The sequence below is a fragment of the Chiloscyllium plagiosum genome, unplaced genomic scaffold (genome assembly GCF_037043375.1).
Source record: "Chiloscyllium plagiosum isolate Xiang-an unplaced genomic scaffold, Cpla_swu_hap1 HiC_scaffold_7, whole genome shotgun sequence".
Lineage (NCBI taxonomy): Eukaryota > Metazoa > Chordata > Chondrichthyes > Orectolobiformes > Hemiscylliidae > Chiloscyllium > Chiloscyllium plagiosum.
This window is the reverse complement of record NW_028270145.1, coordinates 49,057,253-49,080,926: the sequence shown is the minus strand read 5'-3', so window position 1 is coordinate 49,080,926 and position 23,674 is coordinate 49,057,253. Positions and strand designations below refer to the sequence as shown.

Below are 23,674 nucleotides of genomic sequence, written 5' to 3'. Positions count from 1 at the left end.
TTTCCACTGTCCTGAGGTTCCTGACTCCCAATTTAAATGAGTTCTGAGGCAGCACTTACCCAATTAAAGAAGTTTATTAGGTTGTTTGGAGGCCCTCACAGTAAAACTGGATCATATTTTGATTTAGTCCCTACTCTCCCTTTCACTGTTTTGATCACACAGCACTGCCCTTTGAGGTGAAGGGCAGTGTTTGTCACTGGCCACCCGGGTGTTTTCCTAAAACTGGATCATCAATTCAGTGTTCATATTACTTATTTCTAGCAATGGTAAGTGAATAGCACTCAAAAGCAGGAATCCTTCCCAATCTCATTCTTCTCTGTGATGTCAGAGATGTGAGATGCTGGAACATTTCAATGGCTTATTATTGGGTATGGAGATCACAATGCATGGTCAACCCATGCCCAGTCTCATTGAGGTTGGCAGCATGCAAACTGAGTGCTGGCTGCTCTTCAACAAGCTGGTGTTGTGTAGCCCAATGCAAAATGTGCTGCCATTTCAGTGGGGAGGGTACAGAGCTGGGCCATGATGAAGAAGAGGTAGACTGCATTTTTTTAAAAGGGGAGATACACTCAATTTACAGCAACTGATACAGCCTTCTCAGCAAGGCTTTGGTGGAAGGCAGAGAGCTGCCAATGAAAAATGGGACATAGCGAGAGTTTGCAGGTCCTTGATGGCTGCATAGGAGGCTGTAATGAGAGGAAGTGAGAAAAAGAGAAAGGACGTGATTCCACAAGGAAGCAGGAGATTCTTGAAACAAAACAAACAAAGAGGAGCTGGTAATTCCAAAGATAATTCCAAACCTGGCTGCTGTGCTGCAGATAGTTCTTTGACCTATCATGCGTGGTCAAAGCCAGTGAATATATCTTTAGATAACATTCCTACCACCACTCCATCAACCTCTCACTTTTCAGCAATTATATCTGATGATCAGATACTCCTTCTCACCCTAACATACCAAGTCATGCTGCCACCTTTGTGCCCTCTGCTTGCAGCCTACAAGCACCTCTAGCTATTCAGCTATGGCAAGCACATTACACGAGCACATTACAACACACTCACTGACACTCTTTCTACTCTCCCTCACTCACAGGAGAATTTCACACATAACCACAAGGTGCAGTAGAAAACTGGTGGGAGATAAGCACATCTGCATCTTGTAGACTGTCTAATGCAGATGTGTTCTGCATTATTGAACTGTCTGCTGCCGAGACCATGTTACTGCCCCATATCGCTTTGCGAATCCCACATCATCCTCAGCCTACTATCTGGTAGGACCTGCAAATTGCAGATGATCAAGTCATTGACCTCTTGTTTTGCACATCACTCACACTCCCCTTTTACCTCAGCTCAGCTTCCCTTATCCTAATCTTCCACTTGTGTATTTTTGTTTTTAAATACTCAGGCCCTGCCACATGGCCAGGCTCAATAGTCTCTTGGCTGGAAACTGTCTAACAAACATTTCTGAAGTTTTGGTCTTCCATAGCATGAATTGTCTGGTCGTATCTATTGCAAAAATAAAGGCCATCTGCCCCTCACATAGAGTCATAGAGATGAACAGCATGGAAACAGACCCTTCGGTCCAACCCGTCCATGCCAACCAGATATCCCAAGCCAATCTAGTCCCACCTGCCAGTGCCCGGCCCATATCCCTCCAAACCCTTCCTATTCATATCCCATCCAGATGCCTCTTAAATGTTGCAATTGTACCAGCCTCCACCACATCCTCTGGCAGGTCATTCCATACACGTACCACCCTCTGCGTGAAAACGTTGCCCCTTATGTCTCTTTTATATCTTTCCCCTCTCACCCTAAACCTATGCCTCTAGTTCTGGACTCCCCAGACTTTGACTATTTATCCTATCCATGCCCCTCATAATTTTGTAAACCTCTATAAGGTCACCCCTCAGGGGCAGGGGCTTGCTGGGTCTGTATTGTCTGCACTTTTGTATGTAACAGTATTGTCTAATGTACAAATGTCATTGTCACTGTTTTGTCATATGTGGAACTGGGATTTGAGGTTTGTCCTCCTCTCCCTGTAAAATGGTTGAATGGTAGGGTTTGGGGCCTAGCTTTGCTGCTCCTCTCCCTTGTAAAATTGCTGTCTCTTGTGTACAGCTGTTAATGTTTTTTGTAAACTGTTTTGTAATTTGTTTAATAAAATAATAAGGTCACCCCTCAGCCTCCGACGCTCCAGGGAAAACAGCCCCAGCCTGTTCAGCCGCTCCCTGTAGCTCAGATCCTCCAACCCTGGCAACATCCTTGTAAATCTTTTCTGAACCCTTTCAAGTTTCACAACATCTTTACGATAGGAAGGAGACCAGAATTGCATGCAATATTCCAACAGTGGCCTAACCAATGTCCTGTATAGCCGCAACATGACCTCCCAACTCCTGTACTCAATACTCTGACCAATAAAGGAAAGCATACCAAACGCCACCTTCACTATCCTATCTACCTGCGACTCCACTTTAAAGAAGCTATGAACCTGCACTCCAAGGTCTCTTTGTTCAGCAACACTCCCTCGGACCTTACCATTAAGTGTATAAGCCCTGCTAAGATTTGCTTTCCCAAAACGCAGCACCTCGCATTTATCTGAATTAAACTCCATCTGCCATTTCTCAGCCCATTGGCCCATCTGGTCCAGATCCTGTTGTAATCTGAGGTAACCCTCTTTGCTGTCCACTACACCTCCAATTTTGGTGTCATCTGCAAACTTACTAACTGTACCTCTTATGCTCGCATCAAAATCGTTTATGTAAATGGCAAAAAGTAGAGGACCCAGCACCGATCCTTGTGGCACTCCACTGGTCACAGGCCTCCAGTCTGATGTGCTTAAGCTTCACATGAACTTCCTCCCACGTTGCTTCACTTAAATCTATCTACATATCCTCTATTCCTAACTCTCTCCAGCTTCCCCTTAAATACATATACATAACTCACCTCAACTACTCTTTGTGGTCGAGAGATCAACAGTCTGGTCACTGTCTGGGTAAAGATATTTCTCCTGAATTCCTGATTGGATTTATTTGTGACTGTCATTAACATTTTTGACCCCTAATTCTGGGCTCACTTATAAGTATGAAATATCTTAAGGACATAAATTAATCAAATAACATTAATAAAGGGGAAGGCCATTCAGACCCTTCAAGTCCACTCCACCATCATATATGATCATGGTGGATCTTCATCTTTATTTCTACATTGCCAACTGCCCAACCACAGATTCATCAATTCCTGGAGTGATCAAAAATCCATCCATCTCAGCCTCAAATATCCTCAATGATAAAGCATCGACAATCCTTTGGGGGAGAGAACGCCAAAGATTTATAACATTTAGAGTAAAGAAATTTCACCTCCGTTCTGTCCTAAATGATTGACTCCTTATCCTGACACTACGTTGCATGGGAATATAACTAAGCAACACAATGAATCATATACTCAGAACAGTTTCTGATTGTGGATGTTGAAAAGCGGAGGGAAAGGGAGAGAGGGAAAGCGAGAGGGTATCAGAAAGGGAAGGCGAGAGGATGTGGATGGAAAATCTGGATTGGATCCTCCTGCTGACAGCTGCTGCTTGCCAGACAACAGAAGCCAACATTACTCACAAAAAGTTTTCTGCATTCACCAGAAGTGTTAAAATAAGACACTTAAAAAGAAACATTAGCGTGAATGTTTGTGAGAACTTAATGACCACATGAAATTGGATTGGATGATAGAACAGTGTACCTTGAGGGACATGATATGAATAATAAGAGGTCAGCAATGAAAGGTCAATTTTACTACTGTTTGCCCAAAGCACAAACAATTTCTATTCAGTAATAGCTGTCTAGGGTCATATGTTTGTCAACTTGCTGATTGTTTTAGTTGACCAAATCTGTGGCTTTGGCTTGGATGACTAATTGCCCCATCATGTTTAGAGTTTCCAGTGCTCGACAGCAATGGCAAAACAGCAGACTGCTCCTAAGGCATCAACATTTATTAACTTGAGATTCACAAAACTATTAGAGTGTACATGGAATTAATTCACTGTTAGCTACAGGCCAAACACATTATATCGGGAGATCATTTGTGCTTGGAAAGAATCAAGTTATAAGAACATGACCATTCACAGAGATACAATGGCTGGCGTAGTAAATTATCACGTGCCTTTGATGGGAGAAGTATTTCATTTGCTGATCTTTTCTCTGAACTGCTTTCAGAATACTGCAGAAAATGTCTAGGTGCATAACACTTAATTGTCTTATCTTATTAATACAAAAGTAACCTTATTTTAAGTCAAGAGTGCAGTGCTGGAAAAGCACAGCAGGTCAGGCAGTATCTGAGGAGCAGGAGGCTCAACATTCTGGGTAAAAGCCCTTCATCAGGAATAAGGCTTGTGGGTCAGAGCTGAGAGATTAATAAGAGGGGGGTGAGATTGGGGGGGAAGGTACTGGGAAAGTGATTGGTGGATGAAGGTGAGGGAGAAGGTGATAGGTGGGGGGGAGTGATAGAAGGGTCTGGAGGGCGATGCCGATTTGGATCAGGGAGGGAAAATGAGGAAGCTGTTGAAATCCACATTTATCCTGTGTGGTTGCAGGGTCCCCAGGTGGAATATAAGGCATTCCTCCTCTAGGCATTGGGTGGTAACGGTTTCGGGGTGGAGGAAACCCAGGACCTGCATGTCCTTGATGGAGTGGGAGGGACAATTAAAGTGTTCAGCCACGGAGTGGTGGGGTTGGTTGGTGTGGGTGTACCCGAGATGTTCTCTGAAATGATCCGCAAGAAGGCGTCCTGTCTCCCCGATGTAGAGGAACCACACCAGGTGCAGCGGATATGCAGTAGATGACATTGGTAAAGGTACAGGTGAATTTCTGATAGATGTGGAAGGATCCCTTAGGGTATTGGATGGAGGTGAGGGGAGTGGTGTGGACGCAGGTTTTGCACTTCCTGCAGTGGCAGGGAAAGGTGCCAGGAGTTGGGTGTGGGCTGGTGGGGGGCGTGGACCTGATGAGGGATTGTGAAGGGAACAGAGTTTTCAGAACACTGATAGGGGTGGGGAGGGATATATATCTGTGGTGGTGGGAACCGTTTGGAGGTGGCGAAAGTGGCAGAGGATGATGCGTTGGAGCAGTGGGGTTCAAGGTGGTGGTGTATGACGTGGAGGAGAGGCACTGAAGGGCATCATCAACCACGTGGGAAGGGAAGTTGCGATCGTGAAAGGAGGCCATCTGGGACTTTGAGGTGGAATTGGTGACCTTATTTTAAATCTGACATTCCACCACAATGTTTAAAGAGTCAGTTAGCTGAATGTGCCAATTGGTTACAGATCAAACATTGGAGCTAAACCAGTCTTTGTAAATTCCTGCCTGATGTCATAGGCCAAAGAAATAACAGACTATAGATCTTATAGAAGTTAAACTTCAATTGCTTAAAATCATTACCTCATAGAGGGGCATACATATCCCATCGATCCATTCCAACTGGAGCCTTGGGAGCTCATCTTTTCTATTACGATCAAAAATGGCCTGGAAACAATAATAATTAGGAATCAGTTCTTGTTGAAATTGGTCTTAAAGTGTTTTCTGTGGAAATTATCACATTCTAAATATAGGTTTATTGTTTTACTACTCTCAAATAGAATAGTAAAAGATTTTGAATGGTTTACTCTATACTTAAAGCTGACAACAAGACAGATCTCAAACGTAGACTTTTTGCTTTGAAGGCAACTGAGAAATTGAACCCAAAATGTACTTAAAATTGTACAGGTCAGGTGACAAATTAAAATCCCAATAAAATTGTTTGTCAAATATCAAATTTAGATGCTTCAATGAACAGGTAAAGCAATAGAATATAGTTGGGTTAATTCCTACATTAAAATTATCTGTTGATGTAATTAAGAGTGAGAACCTGCAATTTTATTGATACCACTGAAAATACATTTAATTGCCAAAAATAAGAACTTCTAATAAGTGTCCAGTTCCCATCTTTCAGTAACCAGATTTAAAGTGATTTTAAAAATCTACTGAATGATTTAATAGTTTCAAAGCAGATTAAACATATTTTTGTATGAAAATATGTTTCAAATTTACCTATGAATATCTGTGCATCTGAGAAAATGCACATAATTTGAAAAGCCTTCCTAAAACATCATAATCTGCAGAATCTAGCAAGTGCAACATGATGAATTAACCACTGTCAAATGAAATATTAGAAAATATTAACCTAAAAGTGTTTAAGTTAAAAATCACATAACACCAGGTTAGAGTCCAATGGGTTTATTTGGAAAAAGCACTAGCTTTTTTCCTGCTTTTTTGTGCTGGGTGAGCCAATTTTGCCTGGATTATGATGCTATGAACATACAAATTAGGAACAAACTATTCAACCTCTCGAGCCTGCATGTGCCATTTTACAAGATAATCTGATTGTGGCTTCAACTCCACATTTTTGTTTAGCTCCTGAGATCCTTTGACTCCCTTGTTCATTAGGAATCTCTCCAACAGCCTTAAAGTATTCAATAATCCAGCCTTCGCTGTTCTCTGGGGAGAATTCCATTGTCCAAAGCTGTCTGAAAGAAACAAAAATGCTGCTCATCTTTAATGGAAGACCCCTTCTTTTCAACTGAATCCCTTCCTTTAGTCTTTCCCAAAAGGTGAAGCATCCTCTCAATTTCCACCCTCTCATTAAGATCATCTTTCGTCCTTCAATGGGTACAGACACAACCTTTACAACCCTTCTTCATACAATAATTAGCATGGTGGCTCAGTGATTAGCATTGCTGTCTCACAGCACCAGGGTCCCAGGTTCAAGTCCAGCCTCAGGTGACTGCCTGTGTGGAGTTTTCACATTCTCCCCATGTTTGCGTGGGTTTGCTCTGGTTTCCTCATGCAATCTAAAGGTGTGCAGGTTAGGTGAATTGGCCATGATAAATTGTCCATAGTGTTCAGGGATGTGTAGATAAGGTGGATAAATGTAGAGTAATAGGGTAGGGGAATGTGTGGAGTTTGCACATTCTCCCCATGTTTGCGTTGGTTTGCTCTGGTTTCCTCCCGCAACCTAAAAGTGTGCAGGTTAGGTGAATTGGCCAACATAAATTGTCCATAATGTTCAGGGATGTGTAGGTTAGGTGTATTAGTCAGGGAGGAGAAAGTGAGGACTGCAGATGCTGGAGATCAGAGCTGAAAAATGTGTTGCTGAAAAAGCGCAGCAGGTCAGGCTACGCTTGACCTCCAAGGAGCAGGAGAATCGATGTTTCGGGCATAAGCCCTTCTTCAGTCAGGGATAAATGTAGAGTAATAGGGTAGGGGAATGGGTCTGGGTGGGTTACTCTTTGGAGGGTTGGTGTGGACTTGTTGGGCCAAAGGGCCTGTTTCCACACTATAGGGATTCTAAAAAAAGGTTTTCCCTCTAATGCTTCTATATATTTTTTGTAATATTGTGACCAGAATTGCACACTGTACCCACATCATTCTACTTTGTACATGGTTTGCTATATAGTTAGATTGGTGTAAGTAAACAATTGCTTTAAAACAAATGCAAGAGTCCAGCTATTTCCTTACCTTATAGAAAGACTTCACATTGTCTAGAACTCAACCCAACAAACGGTGAAACCTTGTAGCAAGCTCCCAATGATCACACTTTGCAGGGAAAAACTCATAAGAGAAAACAGCCAAGTAACTAAAACATGTAGCAGCACAGGAAGAACACCTAGACTAACATGCCAACATCAGTTTGACTTTGCTGCTTCCAGATACATTTGAATATGTTGAGACTTCACAACAGGTCAGAAAGAGGAGAACTAGAGAAAAGGAATCAAACACTATTGAAATTCCTCAGGGTTTGAAGGGAGAGGTTTTGTCCTAGTGGTAATGTCACTAGGATAGTAATCCAGAACCTCAAAGTAATGTTCTGGGACATGAACCCATGGACATGGTGAAAGGTGAATTCAATAAAAAAATCTGGAATGAAAAGTTTTAATATCTTGTCATGATCGTGCTGTCCAAACATGTGACGAATGTCTCACCTGAATTGTAGATTGTATTACCTGTGGAAAAGTCTGTTATTTTATCCTAGTATGCTGCTCCAAGAAATTATTATCCTCAAAGCTGAGGAAATTGCTCTCAAAGAAAAACACTATCCAAGAAGTCAACGAGCCAGAGAAAGAAGATAGTAATTTCCTTCAGAGAAAGTAATTTACAAAATATATAAATGCTGGAGCACTAATATAGAGGTCAATGAACACTCTACGCATTTCTAAGTAGACACAGGAGCAGGAGTCTGTCTACTTTCTAAGTCTGTAAAGTATAGAAGCAGAAGTAGATTATTTGGTCTATTGGGGCTATTCAATGAGATCATGATTGATATAATAATGCTCAACTTCATTTTCCTGCCTATTACCCATAACCCTCACTTCCCTTACTGATTAAAAATCTGTCTGCCTCAGCCTTGAATACACTGTGAGAAATTGTGCTATAGGTTATCTTTATTAGCTCATTCACCAACTGCCTATGTTCATTAATACCAGGTTCCTGTTCATTCATTCATAACCCTTTACTAACCCATTATTCATTCATTCATAAAACTGTGATTCTGTAGTATATTTTACTAGGTAGACTAAAATTAAAACAATACTTCCAAACCCATTACTGCTCCTTCAACATTATCAGACCTATTTACATCAAAAGCTACCTCTGAATAAATATCAAAGACTACTAACCTGAGGTCCTGGGCCTCCTTCACCGCCGTTCCCTCACCACCAGGCAACTGGAGGAAGAACGTCTCATCTTCCGCCTTGGAACACTTCAACCCCAGGGCATCAATGTGGACTTCAACAGTTTCCTCATTTTCCCATTCCCCCACCTCACCCAAGTTCCAAACTTCCAGCTCAGCACTGTCCTCATGACTTGTCCTACCTGCCTATCTTCTTTTCCACCTATCCACTCCACCCTCCTCCCATGACCTATCACCTTCATCCCCTCCCCCACTCACCTATTGTACTCTATGCTACTTTCTCCCCACCCCCACCCTCCTCTCACTTATCTCTCCACCCTTCAGGCTCTCTGCCTGTATTCCTGATGAAGGGCTTTTGCCTGAAACGTCGATTTTACTGCTCCTTGGATGCTGCCTGAACTGCACCACTAATCCAGAATCTGGTTTCCAGCATCTGCAGTCATTGTTTTTACCCAAAAGAATACATCCCTGCTATCTCATCTCCATGATCTATCCGAAACTATGGAAAGATTATATTATTAATCAGCCCATACCAACCATCTCTCGGCCCTGCATAGATTACACAACACCAAACAGTTTGCCCAGTTAGTAAGTACCTGTTAAATGCCTTTTTTAACTGGGCCATTATCCCTTTAAGAAACTAACTGACAAAACAGTACTTATGTGAAATTGCATGAATGAATGAAACTCACACTGGCAAATAGTAAACAAACCTCACAACCCAGCTGCGTTAATCAATTTAATATTCTTTATTATTTTATTAAGTACAGGTTTCTAACTTGTTTAGAGTATATAGGCTTAGTATTTTTACTAACAATTACGAGCTTAAAAGACAAAAGGACTAACACCTTTTAATTATGCAAGCAGACTGGACAGGCACTCTTAATCCTATCAGGTGTTGCAGCCAGCATTGGCACATGGTTTAACCCATCTACTGTCTCTCAGGACAGAAGCCCCTCGAGCCTCTGTGTACTATAGATAAAATAATGTGACACATCGTAATGGAATTTCAATATATGTAAGAACCTTGTATAAAAAGGCTACTATAAGAACTGTATTTTGGGATTCTATGGCTGCCACGAACTGGTGTTATGCAGTTGCTGAATAAAGAGGCGATTTTCACCACTCACTGATTTCAGTCATTATTTGAACACAATCCCATAACACTTAATGACCCAGCCTCAATGGCAGTAAAGAATTCCACTACCCTCAGAGGACAAAAGTCAGTTACATTACAACCTTCATCACTTAGACCACAAGGTCAGGAGGGATCAATCTGAAGCTCAAATCCAAGGACAGAAAATAATTTGAAACACTACAGAAAAACCAAACTAAGGATGCTCATTATTAGGCAGAAAGGCATGTATGTACTTGAAATGAATTTACAAAATGGAAAAAAAAACTAAAGGACCAAAGCAGTGAATTCAGATCTGAATTTCCAAAATTGCTCAAAGGAACAAGTGAACTGTAAGTAATGGATGTATCATGCTCAGAAAAAATGCAAAACTGAGTTATCTGTTTCTACCTAGAGCCAAACTCAACATAATGCTGAAGTAGATAGAGACGCAGAGGGAGATAGAGAGTAATATGGAGTAAAGATTACAACATGAACATTGTTAAAAATCACACGACACCAGGCTATAGTCCAATAGGTTTATTTGGAAGTACTAGCTTTCAGAGCGTTACTCCGTCATCAGGTACCTAGTAGGGAAGGATCATTAGACACAGAATTTATAACAAAAGATCACAGTATCATGCAAAAGAAACAACATATTGAACAAACCTAGATTGCTGATAAGTCTTTCATCTTTTAGAATGGGTTGCTGGTTTCGGTTCATTAATAGGTAAATCCCAGAACTTCTTTCAAGTCACATTCTCAAGATAACTGAAGGTTTTATAAAAAAAATGACATCTCAGCTCAGACAATATATTAAAGGTGTGACTTCCTTGAGTCAGACTGGTTCTCTTTCCAAAGTAGGAATTTATAAAATGTTACATGGATTGACTGCCTGCAGATTGTGTACTTTTTGAACAAAAATAGAATGTATCTGCAAATACAATTTTGCGAATGCAAATTTTTTAAAAAATGCACCTTTTTTAATAATGCACCTTAATCTATCTTGAAAATGGTTCTTAAAAGAAATTCTGGGATTTACATATTAATGAACTGAAATCTGCAACCCATTCTAAAAGATGTAAAACTTATCAGCAATCTAGGTTTGTTCAATATATTGTTTCAGTTGCATGACACTGTGATCTTTTGCTATAAATTCGGTGTCTAATGATCTTGCTCCCCTAGCTACCAGTAGCACTCTGAAAGCTAGTACTTCCAAATAAATTTGTTGGACTATAACCTGGTTATAGTCCAGGTTGATGACATCACCAACCCAAAGAAACCCAAACATACAAATAGAAATCAGGAATTTTCAGCATTGCTTCGCATGAGGCCCACAAGATGTTACCTAGCAAGGTAAAGAAATGTCTGGAAATGAACCTTTCAGCTCAGCGAGCAAACCTACATCCAAAACCTCAACCTGAGCTACAAATCTTCTCAAAACTCGCTAATAGGTAATCACTACTGAAGAGATAGATGATGGCATCAAAATGCATTAGGTAAAATATGCAATTATATTTAACCAGGATGATTGATTGCATCACTTAATTTAAAAATATGCATATACAAGTAAAAATGGCAATACCTAATAACATTTTATGTGGATGTGTATTTCATGAAATTGAAGTTAAGAACATTGCTAATGTACTTAAACATCTTTTGTTACTATTGTCTAAAGCATCATTCTATGCCCTGCACTGTGTAATATTCCCAGTTTTCTTATTCTACAAATGTCACAAAATGCTGAGTGTTGCCTGGTCGCAAAACATTATGAATTAAACTCATGGCATATATGGTACAGTGGTTAGCACTCCTGCCTCACAGCGCCAGAGACCCGGGTTCAATTCCCGCCTCAGGCGACTCTCTGTGTGGAGTTTGCACATTCTCCCCGTGTCTGCGTGGGTTTTCTCCGGGTGCTCCGGTTTCCTCCCACAGTCCAAAAGTGTGCAGGTTAGGTGAATTGGCCATGCTAAATTGCCCGTAGTGTTAGATGAAGGGGTAAATATAGAGGAATGGGTCTGGGTGGGTTATGCTTCGGCAGGTCGGTGTGGACTTGTTGGGCCGAAGGGCCTGTTTCCACACTTAAGTAATCTAATATTATAAACACTTAACTGACATGATAGATAAAACTAAGGATTGATTATATTATATTGAATACTTCAAATGAAATATTTTAATTTTGTGAAGATTTTAATATTCTGCTGGATGCACAACTGCAAAACATCTGCTTTGTGCCTCTAACTGAAAGGTCTTTACTTACTTATTGTGTTTACATCCTGTATCTCAAATATTTTTTTCCATTCTGCATTGCAGTACTTCCAGCACCAGCCAAATTCAATTCAATCTTTAGAAATCCTACTTACCATTAGGGATGTTTTTAATCGAATTATTTTTTCTAAGATATAAAATGTAATTTACATACAAAATGTGGCTTTTTTTTATAACTGCTCCAAAAGACTGAATTTTAAATCTCAGTTTCCCCTTTATTTAACCAGAGTATAATTTATCTATGAAACATTTTCTAAGTCATGCATTTTTCTTTAATATGTTATGTTTCTATTATTCTTCCATGCCCTGAGAACAGCTTTCAGGTTTCTGTCAGTGTTACTCAATATTCAGGAACTAAGTATTGTCCAAGCTCACTACGTATTATCTCTCCCTGCATTGCTATGGGAAAGTGCATGACATTTTCCATGCATATTCATCCAGAAACATCAACAAATATCAAGAAGGCATTGTAAAAATCTTAGATGATAGACCTATTACCATCAATATCTAGTACAATGTTGCTCTCCAACACACCAGACTACAGCACTGCTGTATTAATTAATAATACACTTTAATTTTCTAAATGCAGAGTAAACTGTTGTACTGAGCATTAATAACCTGAATCTTGCATTATAATTACAGATACAGTAAGTTTTCTAAAGAATATATTTTTAACAGGAAGCTGTAGTTCTTGAGTTCTCTCAATATGAAGTAGTTATTGCAAAATTCTCATCTGGTTTAAGTTTATAGCAACCTCGAAATTGCACCATTCTGTGGAATTAGGTAGAATCATAGAGTCATAGAGATGTACAGCATGGAAACAGACCCTTCGGTCCAACCCGTCCATGCCGACCAGATATCCCAACCCAATCTAGTCCCACCTGCTAGCACCCGGCCCATATCCCTCCAAACCCTTCCTATTCATATCCCATCCAAATGCCTCTTAAATGTTGCAATTGTACCAGCCTCCACCACATCCTCTGGCAGCTCATTCCATACACGTACCACTCTCTGCGTGAAAAAGTTGCCTCTTAGGTCTCTTTTATATCTTTCCCCTTTCACCCTAAACCTATGCCCTCTAGTTCTGGACTCCCCCACCCCAGGGTTAAGACTTGGTCTATTTATCCTATCCATGCCCCTCATAATTTTGTAAACCTCTATAAGGTCACCCCTCAGCCTCCGACGCTCCAGGGAAAACAGCCCCAGCCTGTTCAGCCTCTCCCTATAGCACAGATCCTCCAACCCTGGAAACATCCTTGTAAATCCTTTCTGAACCCTTTCAAGTTTCACAACATCTTTACGATAGGAAGGAGACCAGAATTGCATGCAATATTCCAACAGTGGCCTAACCAATGTCCTGTACAGCCGCAACATGACCTCCCAACTCCTGTACTCAATACTCTGACCAATAAAGGAAAGCATACCAAATGCCGCCTTCACTATCCTATCTACCTGCGACTCCACTTTCAAGGAACTATGAACCTGCACTTCAGCAACACTCCCTAGGACCTTCCCATTAAATGTATAAGTCCTGCTAAGATTTGCTTTCCCAAAATGCAGCACTTCACATTTATCTGAATTAAATTCCATCTGCCACTTCTCAGCCCATTGGTCCATCTGGTCCAGATCCTGTTGTAATCTGAGGTAAACTTCTTCGCTGTCCACTGCACCTCCAATTTTAGTGTCATCTACAAACTTACTAACTGTACCTCTTATGCTCACATCCAAATCATTTATGTAAATGACAGAAAATTAAGGACCCAGCACCGATCCTTGTGGCACTCCATTGGTCACAGGCCTCCAGTCTGAAAAACAACCCTCCACCACCACCCTCTGTCTTCTACCTTTGAGCCAGTTCTGTATCTAAATGGCTAGTTCTCCCTGTAATCCGTGAGATCTAACCTTGCTTATCAGTCTCCCATGGGGAACCTTACTGAAGTCCATATAGATCAGAGCTACTGCTCTGCCCTCATCAATCATCTTCGTTACTTCTTCAAAAAACTCAATCAAGTTTGTGAGACATGATTTCCCACGCACAAAGCCATGTTGACTATCCCGAATTAGTCCTTGCATTTCCAAATACATGTACATCCTGTGGCACAGTGGTTAGCACTGCTGCCTCACAGCGCCAGAGACCTGGGTTCAATACCCGCCTCAGGCGACTGACTGTGTGGAGTTTGCACGTTCTCCCCGTGTCTGCGTGGGTTTCCTCCGGGTGCTCCGGTTTCCTCCCACAGTCCAAAGATGTGCAGGTCAGGTGAATTGGCCATGCTAAATTGCCCGTAGTGTTAGGTAAGGGGTAAATGTAGGGGTATGGGTGGGTTGCGCTTCGGCGGGGCGGTGTGGACTTGCTGGGCTGAAGGGCCTGTTTCCACACTGTAAGTAATCTAATCTAATCTAAACTTGCCCACCACCGAGGTCAGGCTCACCGGTCTATAGTTCCCTGGCTTGTCTTTACCACCCTTCTTAAACAGTGGCACCACGCTTGCCAACCTCCAGTCTTCCGGCACCTCACCTGTGACTAACGATGATACAAATATCTCAGCAAGAGGCCCAGCAATCACTTCTCTAGCTTCCCACAGAGTTCTCGGGTACACCTGATCAGGTCCTGGGGATTTATCCGCCTTTCACCATTTCAAGACATCCAGCACTTCCTCCTCTGTAATATGGACATTTTGCAAGATGTCACCATCTATTTCCCTGCAGTCTATATCTTCCATATCCTTTTCCACAGTAAATACTGATGCAAAATATTCATTTAGTATCTCCCCCATTTTCTGTGACTCCACACAAAGGCCGCCTTGCTGATCTTCGAGGGGCCCTCATCTCTCCCTAGTTACCCTTTTGTCCTTAATATATTTGTAAAAACCCTTTGGATTCTCCTTAATTCTATTTGCCAAAGTTATCTCATGTCCCCGTTTTGCCCTCCTGATTTCCCTCTTAAGTATATTCCTACTTTCGTTATACTCTTCTAAGGATTCACTTGATCTATCTTGTCTATACATGACATATGCTTCCTTCTTTTTATTAACCAAACCCTCAATTTCTTTAGTCATCCAGCATTGCCTATACCTACCAGCCTTCCCTTTCACCCTGACAGGAATATACTTTCTCTGGATTCTTGTTATCTCATTTCTGAAGGCTTCCCATTTTCCAGCCGTCCCTTCACCTGCGAATATCTGCCTCCAATCAGCTTTCGAAAGTTCTTGCCTAATACTGTCAAAATTGGCCTTTCTCCAATTTAGAACTTCAACTTTTAGATCTGGTCTATTCTTTTCCATCACTATTTTAAAAAATCAGATTTTGTTTTAAAAATCTTAAGTTTTTTACAAAATTACAAAACCAGTACAAAATAGCGTTACAACTTCATAATATAATAACAATAATAGAAAATAAACTACTAATCTACTCCACAAACTACTGAAAAATGAAAAAAAGCAAAAAAAAACTCAACAAAAGTTACAATTCAATAAATAACCAAGGAGAAAGAAGAAAAATAAATAAACAAACAAAATAAAATTAAATCATGCAGCACTGGCTTCAGCCTTGGTCATTCACAGCTCCTAATCTCCCTATAATCTCTCCATGCACTGTCATTATCACCTCTTTACTGCTACCTTTGATTCTGGAGCCATGACTCACCTTCTCTCAGCCTAGTATAAATACCTCCTTCTTTCTCCCTTTTTTAAGCTTTGACAAAGGGTCAGTTAGACTTGAAACATCAGCTCTTTTCTCTCCTTACAGATGCTGCCAGACCTGCTGAGATTTTCCAGCATTTTCTCTTTTGGCTTTAAACTAAGTTGTAGCAAGTTAACTTAAATTATATTGAATTAAATTACTACACTCAGTGCAATCTCACCGAAGCTCCCCCCCACTAGGAGCAAGAGTAAGTAAACCCAAATTTGTTCAGGATTCTTCCCCCTCGGGGCCCCTGAACCGACAGACACAACCCTCACAGCTACACAAAGGCCCTGAACAGTACAGCCGATAAATCTGCAACAATGTAATTCAAAAAGGGCTGCCATATTCTGCAAAACAATTCCATTTTCTGGTGCACCATACATGTAAGTAAGTCCAGGGCGATGTGTTCCATGACTAACCTATGCCAGCTCAAGAGTCCTGGGGTTTCTCTAATACCCAGCTCATTAGAATGTTCTTTCTTGCACAGAATAAAAGAATAGTAAACAATTTCTTACACATCCAAAGAGGGAAGATTTGGAAGATCCAAAAGGAGGGACACCTGATTCAACTTAACTTCAGTTCCCAAAACCTCTGCCAAAACACTCGCTATGGCATCCCAACACCTATGAAGCTTGTGGCATGTCCACAGCAATGAGTAAGAGTACCAATCTCCATTTTACACTTGGGGCACATTGGGGACACTCCTGTCTTAAATTTCGCAAGCTGTTCCGGTGCCAAGTGAGCCCTATGGAGTATATTCAGTTGAATAGCCTGGGACCTATTACAAATCGAGATCTTCCTAACATTTTCCCAGATATCCTCCCAAATCTCTGACAAGATTTCCACCCCCAATTCTTGAGTCCAGGTTCTGCATAGCCATTCAATGTCCTTTGAAACATTACTTCCTAACAAGTGATAAAGAGTGCTAACCGAGAGGGCGACCGTAGACCTGAGCATTCTCCTTTTCATATCTGACTTATAGGGACTAACCATCAATATAGCTTTCTTTGGTATGAAGTCTTTAACCTGGAAGTAACGAAAGAGATCTCTCCTAGGTAGCTCGAACTTCTGACTCAGCTACTTGAAGGACATCATGTCGTCCCAGTCAGATAGATCTCATAAACAAGAGATTCCTTTGGACTCCCAGAGCTTAAAGCCAGAGTCTATTGACTCCAGCTGGAATCCCAACATTCCCACTATGGGAGTGAAAGGGGAAGTTTCTTGTGATTGCCCTAGCACTGCCGCATCATTGTCCATGCTTTAAATGTGTTTAGGACAATCAGGTTTTTGCAGTGATCCATAACAATTCTCATCTTGTCCATAAACAACAAATTAATGAGAGGGCATTTTGTCTAGGAGGCCTCAATAACCAACCAGATTGATTACAGATCCTGACAGGCCCATTCAGCCACATAGGATAATAAAGAACTCAATTGATATTTCTTAAAGTCTGGAAAATCTAGACCCCTCTGTCCTGCGGAAGCTGCAATTTATCCAACTTAATAAGAGGCCAACCATGATGCCAAATAAAAGATCCAAGCCAATTGTAAAGCCTGCGCAGTGCTTGCCTTGGCAGCATCAAAGGGAGCATTCTCATGGGATATAATAAGCGGGGAAGAACATTCATTTTAACCAGAGCTATTCTGACCAACAAGGATATCGGAAGATCTCCCCAGTGCTGAAGGTCCTGCCTTATCTTCTCTAGCAACTGTCCATAATTGGCTTTATATAATTGATCGAAAACCAGGGTAATAAAAATGCCTAAATACAGAAACCCCCCCCGTGACCACTAGGAGGGGAAACAGGTTCCCTCCCCAAAGTTGGATATACTAGTAAGACCCCCCCCACAGGCATAGCCTCCGATTTCATGAAATTAATTTTATATCCCGAAAACAAACCAAATAGATTAATCACTTGTATTAAGAGGGGCACAGATGTAATTGGATCAGTTAAAAAGAGAAGGTTGTCATCCTCACAAAGGGTGATTTTATGCCTGCCTGACCCTACCTCTGGGGCAGTTATATTGGGATCCGTCCGGATGGTTTTCGCCAGCGGCTCGATCACCAATGTAAATAATAGTGGCGAGAGAGGGCATCCTTAATCGCAGCCCCTGCTGACACTAAAACTATCTGACCATATAACATTGGTGAGAACCGCTGCTTTCGGATCACTATACAGCACTGCTACCCATTTGGCAAAAACCTCTCCAAGACCAAACTGTTTCGTGACATAAAAGAGGTACGGTCACTCCACCCGATCAAATGCTTTCTCTGTATCCAGGGAGACTACCAAACCCAGGATCACTCTTTGCTGACATATTGGGACCGTATTTAGTACTCTTCTAATATTGTTGTAGACCTATGACCCTTAATAAAACCTGTCTGGGTCCTCCTTTACAATAAAAGGCAATACCCTCTCCAGCCTTAATGCCAGCATTTTCGACAGGATTTTAAAATCCATGTTCAGTAATGATCTGGGCCTGTACGAAGTGCAATCCTCTGGGGCTTTCCCTTTCTTAAGAATAAGAGAAATATTTGCTTCTCTCAGAAGATGGGAGGTGGCCCTGACTGAATGGGTAATTGTACATATCTAAGAGTGGCCTGGCCAGTTTGTCTGTAAACTCTTTATAAAACTAATTTTGAAATCCATCCCGGCCGGGCACTTGACCACTCTGGAGCAGCCTCATCGCCTCCTGTACTTCCTGAATTGTCAAGGGGAGCACTCAGAAAGGATGCCTTCTCTGAGGTTACACCTGGAAGGTCCAGGTTCTTAAAAAAGGATTCCATCTTCATCATTCTGTCCTCACAGCCCTCTGACTGATACAGCTCAAAATAACACTTTCAAAATGCTGCATTAATCTTTTTAACTTAGCATTGCAAGTAAGCGTACCAGCACTCTATCTGATGGATGTAATAGATAGAGGGGCATTCTTCTTTCTGGCCATATCTACCCAGTTTATCACCGTACTCAAATAATCTCTGTTTCACTAAGGAGATTTCCCTCTTTGCTGTTTGGGTAAGTGCAGCATTCAAAGTGGCCCTCATGGCTGTAATCGTTGCAATTTAAGTTATAGACGGTCTATCAAAGTATGCTGTCTCAGCTGCCTTCAGGCGAGCCTTGAGCAAACATTGCTGTTCTCCCCTCTGCCGCTTCCGGGTCGCAGAGTAAGAAATAATCAAACCTGGTGCATAGGCCATGGCAGTCTCCCACAGCACCAATGGGTTACTGGCCATACCTAAATTAATATCCCAAAAGATTTAAACGCCCACGAAAAATGCCCTATAAATTTGCTATCTTTCAGGAGGAAAGGGTCCATGTGCCAGTGCCAGGAGCCCATCCTACCACCACCGGCTTTGACCTCCATGTACGCTGCCGCATTATCAGAAGCAGCTATGTTCGCTATTCTGCAGGACAGCACTGAACTCAAAAAAGTCAATGGGACAAAAAACATATCAATTCTGGTATAGCATTTATGTGAGTTAGAGAAAAAGGTAAAATCCCTACCTTTGGGTGAAGACACCTCCACATGTCCATCAACCCAAATCCCTGTTCAGGTCCACCAAATGCCTGGATTGCGGAGACATACCTGCAAGACCCCTAGGCATCCTGTCCACCTCGGGTTCAATAATATGATTAAAAGTCTCCCCCTATAATTATATGACGTGCCCCAAGGGCCATCAATCTGAAAAGTGCATCTGTTAAGAATTTAAGGAGATATGCTGGGGGGGGGGCAATATACATTCGGAATCCCATTTTCCTCTCCATCTATTAAAGCTTTAAGAATTATGAATCGCCCGCACACATCCTTAATTTGACCTAGCATTTGAAACAGGAGGTTCTTCCAGATGAGAATAGCAATTCCTCTACTTTTCAAATTAAAGGATGAGAAAAACACCCGTTGCAACTTCAAATGTTAAGTTATCAGTTGTGCATTTCTTATAACAAGGCTATGTCGATCCTCTCTTTTCTAAGGCTTGAAAGTAGTTTTTTCTCCTAATTGGTAAATGACTCCCCTTAACATTCCAGGTGCACCATTTAAATGAATGGTTAGCCATAGCCATCTGAAACAGTCCGTGACCCCCCGGGAGGAAGAGTCCCACTCATAGCGCGCCGAGTGAAAACTATAAACCTTTTGTATAAGTTTAAAAATGCAACTTCCCAAAACTACTAAATCAAAGCTTCTAATAGCTACTTGGACAACATAAATGAAAGGAGTCTTTTCCCCCTTGTCCACAGGGGTTGCTCATACCAACCATTAGCTCCACCATGACTCCTTCTCGCTGAAGCCATGCCCCCACCACAGACAACACAAAGTTAGAAAGAAAAACAGCATCTTATAACAAGAAAGTTAAAAGTGGGTACCCAACCCATCCCCTCCATACTGTTTTCCTAGGCACTCCTGGTAGAACAACAAAAATAATACTTCTCTCCGCATTCCCCCCCACCCTCATCCTAAACCAGAAAAGAAGGACAAAAGGAAATAATAAGAAAAGAAAACCCAGGAAAACAAAGGATGGCGGAAAGGGAGAGAGAAGGGACAGGAGACAAAAAAAGGAAATAATTATGACCCTGACATATATTTAAAAAAACCAAGACCACCCCCATCCAACAACCAGGTAAACCAGGTTAATTACAGAGAAAAGAACAAAATAAAATAATTGTCCACATAATTCAAGCCAGTCAGTCTATTTTAAAGCATCCAAGAAGTCTTTTGCCTTTTCCGGTGACTCAAAGTTGAACACGGACCGTCCATGGCTGAAACGCAGTATTGCCAGATATCTAACGGAATATTGGATTTGGGCAAGTGAGCTGAAGAATGGCAGATGGAACTTAATTCAGAGAAATATGAGGTGTTGGCACGACAAGCCAGGGAAGGACTTACAGTTAATAGAAGGGCCCTGGGGAGTATTGTCCAACAGAGAGACCTAGGTGTAGGTACATAGTTCCTTGGAAGTGGCATCAAAGGTAGACCGGGTGGAGAAGGAGGCATTTGGCACACTTGCATTCATCAGTCAGAACACTGAGTACAGGAGTTGAGATGTTATGCAACTGCTGTACAAGACATTAATAAGATCTCATTTGGAGTACTGTGGACAATGATGGTTGCCCTGCTATAGGAAGGATGTTATTAAATTAGAAACAGTGCAAAGAAGATTTAAAAGGATGTTACTGAGACTGGAGGGTTTCAGTTATACGGAGAGGCTGGGATGTTTTTCACTAGAGCGTAGGAGGCTTAGGCGTGACCTTATAGAGATTTGTAAAATCATGAGGGGCATAGATAAGGTGAATTGTTGAGGTCCTTTCCTCAGAGTAGGGAGTTTAAAACTAGAGGAAATAGGTTTAAGGTGAGAGGGGAAAGATTTAAAAGGTGCAACATTTCCACATAGAGTTGCGCGTAGATGGAACAGACTGTGCCATATTGATTATAGCTGAGCTGGAGGTGAAGTCTCTAGGTCCACAGAGTTAGCTTTGCCATCCGGAGTAGGATCTTGTCAGAACTCTGAGTTGTAACAATGAAACACTCGTAAGGTCACTTTTAGCTTTTCCTCCCTAGTATATAGTGTATCCCTTTACTTGCTCCTTCAGGTGCCCCAGCCCAAGAAAGTAAGTCGCTCTGAGGTAGCAATGTCAAAGTGCAGTTCTATAACCATGTGATACAAGTGTAATTTGTCTTTCTGGATGGTTGCTGCTGAAATTATCCATCTAATATTTAAAATTTTCTTTGAGACAAATATAGTGATGTTGAAGGCTGAAGCTCCCCAGCCAGGAGAAATTCAAGCAGCTTATTTCGGGGCACCTTTTCTATCTCCCTTCCCATTCGGGGTGAACAAAGGAGTCCACTGTCACCGATGTTGCAAGTCAAAACTCTCTTTCACAATACAGATATCCAATGACCAACATGTGTCTGTCCGTTTGTGCAGATCTTTGACTAAGAGACTCCCATGTTCATAGCCCTGTCCCCATTGCTAATCCTCCATCACTACAGGATTTAGAAAATGGACCCTGATCGAAGACTCTATGTGATTTAGTTTTACATGGGGACCATGGGGTGCCATCATTGTCCACATAATCTTGATGAGTTTCTGATCAGATTTCAGTGACAGACCAAGTCGCAATCCTCAGTCTTCTTCTCCTTTGTATCTAGTGAGATACACAGTCCTCCTTCACTTGTTCTGCTGTTGAGGAACTTTTGGATGACACTTTGTTGGAAACTCCCCCTATTTTTGCTATCATTTATGGCTCTACCATCAGCAACATAATGGCTGACTCAAGGTTTTGTCAGGCAGAATAAACCTCTCCCCACATTAAGTTGACAATCCACAGAAAAGGAATAAAGCTCCTTAGGATTCCAAGACATTATAAAAATGTAGGATGATGTTATTAAGCTTTTGCCAATAGAAGTAAGTGGCCTAATGCATGTTTGAGATTCCCTTTGCAAAATTGGTTTGTAATGGACAATAGTGCAGTCAATATTCTCAGGCAAGTATACTAAGGAAACCAAAACACAAATCCTTGAAAAGGTACATTTCCCATTCTCTGAGTAACAGAGTTGCAGAAACATTCCACATAGCTCCGCTACAAGTTGAGAGGTCACTGCTGACCAGTGCTACACCCTTCCCAACCTGTCCAAAGTTTGGTCTCTCCAGAGGACCCCAAGGAGTTGTTGTAATTGGCTGGATCTCACTGAGCTGGCAAGTTCTCTCCTACAACTTGTCTATAATAAACAAAATAAGATGATAGACTAATTTTCTACCTTGCTGCCTTACGGCATGTGTAGGGCTGGGATCATGTTTTCATTCAGGCATGATTTAATTCCTAGCCCAAAGTTCATAATTATTTCAGCAATGTTCAAAGTGAAGTACAATTTTCTAACATGCACTTTCTAAATTACCTCTTCATACATCAGCTGAAAAATGATGTAAATATATGAGGCAAACTGGTGAAAAACAAAAAATCTTTCATTTGGGATACTATGGTTCAAAAAGAACTATAAATGTACAAGTGACTACCACAGGATTGATGTGGAGGTGCTGGTGTTGGACGAGGGTGATCAGAAGTCACATGACACCAGGTTATAGTCCAACAGGTTTATTTGAAGTCACAAGCTTTTGGAGGGCTGTTGTTTCTTCAGGATTGACAGCACTGTCTATTTTGAAAATGACCAATGTAAGTGAGTAGACCTGTGCAAGGAATGAGCTTTCACTTACTGAAGGGGTGAGTTTCAGCTCCGATCGTTCCCTGTCTCCTTGTTCAAAGAATTCACTAGTAACCAATTCTGCTACCTGCAAGAAGATCAAAGATTTCTGTAAGAAGATAACTTGTTCGGTTAACAATTCCTCATCAGTTTTCATTCTTACTTTGATTCTCCATTCTGGGATCCTGATACAACATTATATCCATATCCAAGCAAATCATTATTAATGGCTGATATTAAGAACAGATTTTAACTGTATAATTGGATTTAGAGTCAACTGGCATTCATTAAAATGTCTGAAAGTATTTTGTAAATTGAACAATGAGAGGGAGTTTCTACCTTAAAATGGGCACGGTGCACAATGTTTCTCTTTACGTTATAAAGGAACTTTTAGAAGTTTTAGATTGCTCCATCCAACTGCAAAGGTTCCCTCCATCACACAACCAACAATTCATAACAAGTGAATATTTTAGTTGACAAAGGTAAAGTTTTAATTTTTGAAATAAATACCCTACATAAAAAGACATAACACAAAATATTTCACAGGGCAATATATGAACATTGAGTGGGTTTGTGATTGGGGATGAGGGGCATATAAAAGAAAAGAATGAAAATGGATATTCAAAACATCATAATAAATAACAGCAGGATTTGGCCTTTTAGCCTCTAAGCCTGCTGTGGTGTACATTAAGATCATAGCTGACCTGATT

At 41.2% G+C, this 23,674-nt stretch overlaps 1 protein-coding gene across 1 annotated transcript in view; it reads right to left on the bottom strand.

Annotated features, from left to right (window-relative positions):
* LOC122551515 (dual 3',5'-cyclic-AMP and -GMP phosphodiesterase 11A-like) overlaps nucleotides 1-23,674 on the bottom strand; it is a 411,702-nt gene that overhangs the window by 13,796 nt on the left and 374,232 nt on the right. The window contains exons 18-19 of the mRNA XM_043693531.2: nucleotides 22,978-23,052; nucleotides 5,421-5,504 (exon numbers count right to left, since the gene is read on the bottom strand). Of these exons, the coding sequence (XP_043549466.1) occupies nucleotides 5,421-5,504; nucleotides 22,978-23,052 (159 nt within the window). The remainder of the gene's footprint in view (nucleotides 1-5,420; nucleotides 5,505-22,977; nucleotides 23,053-23,674) is intronic.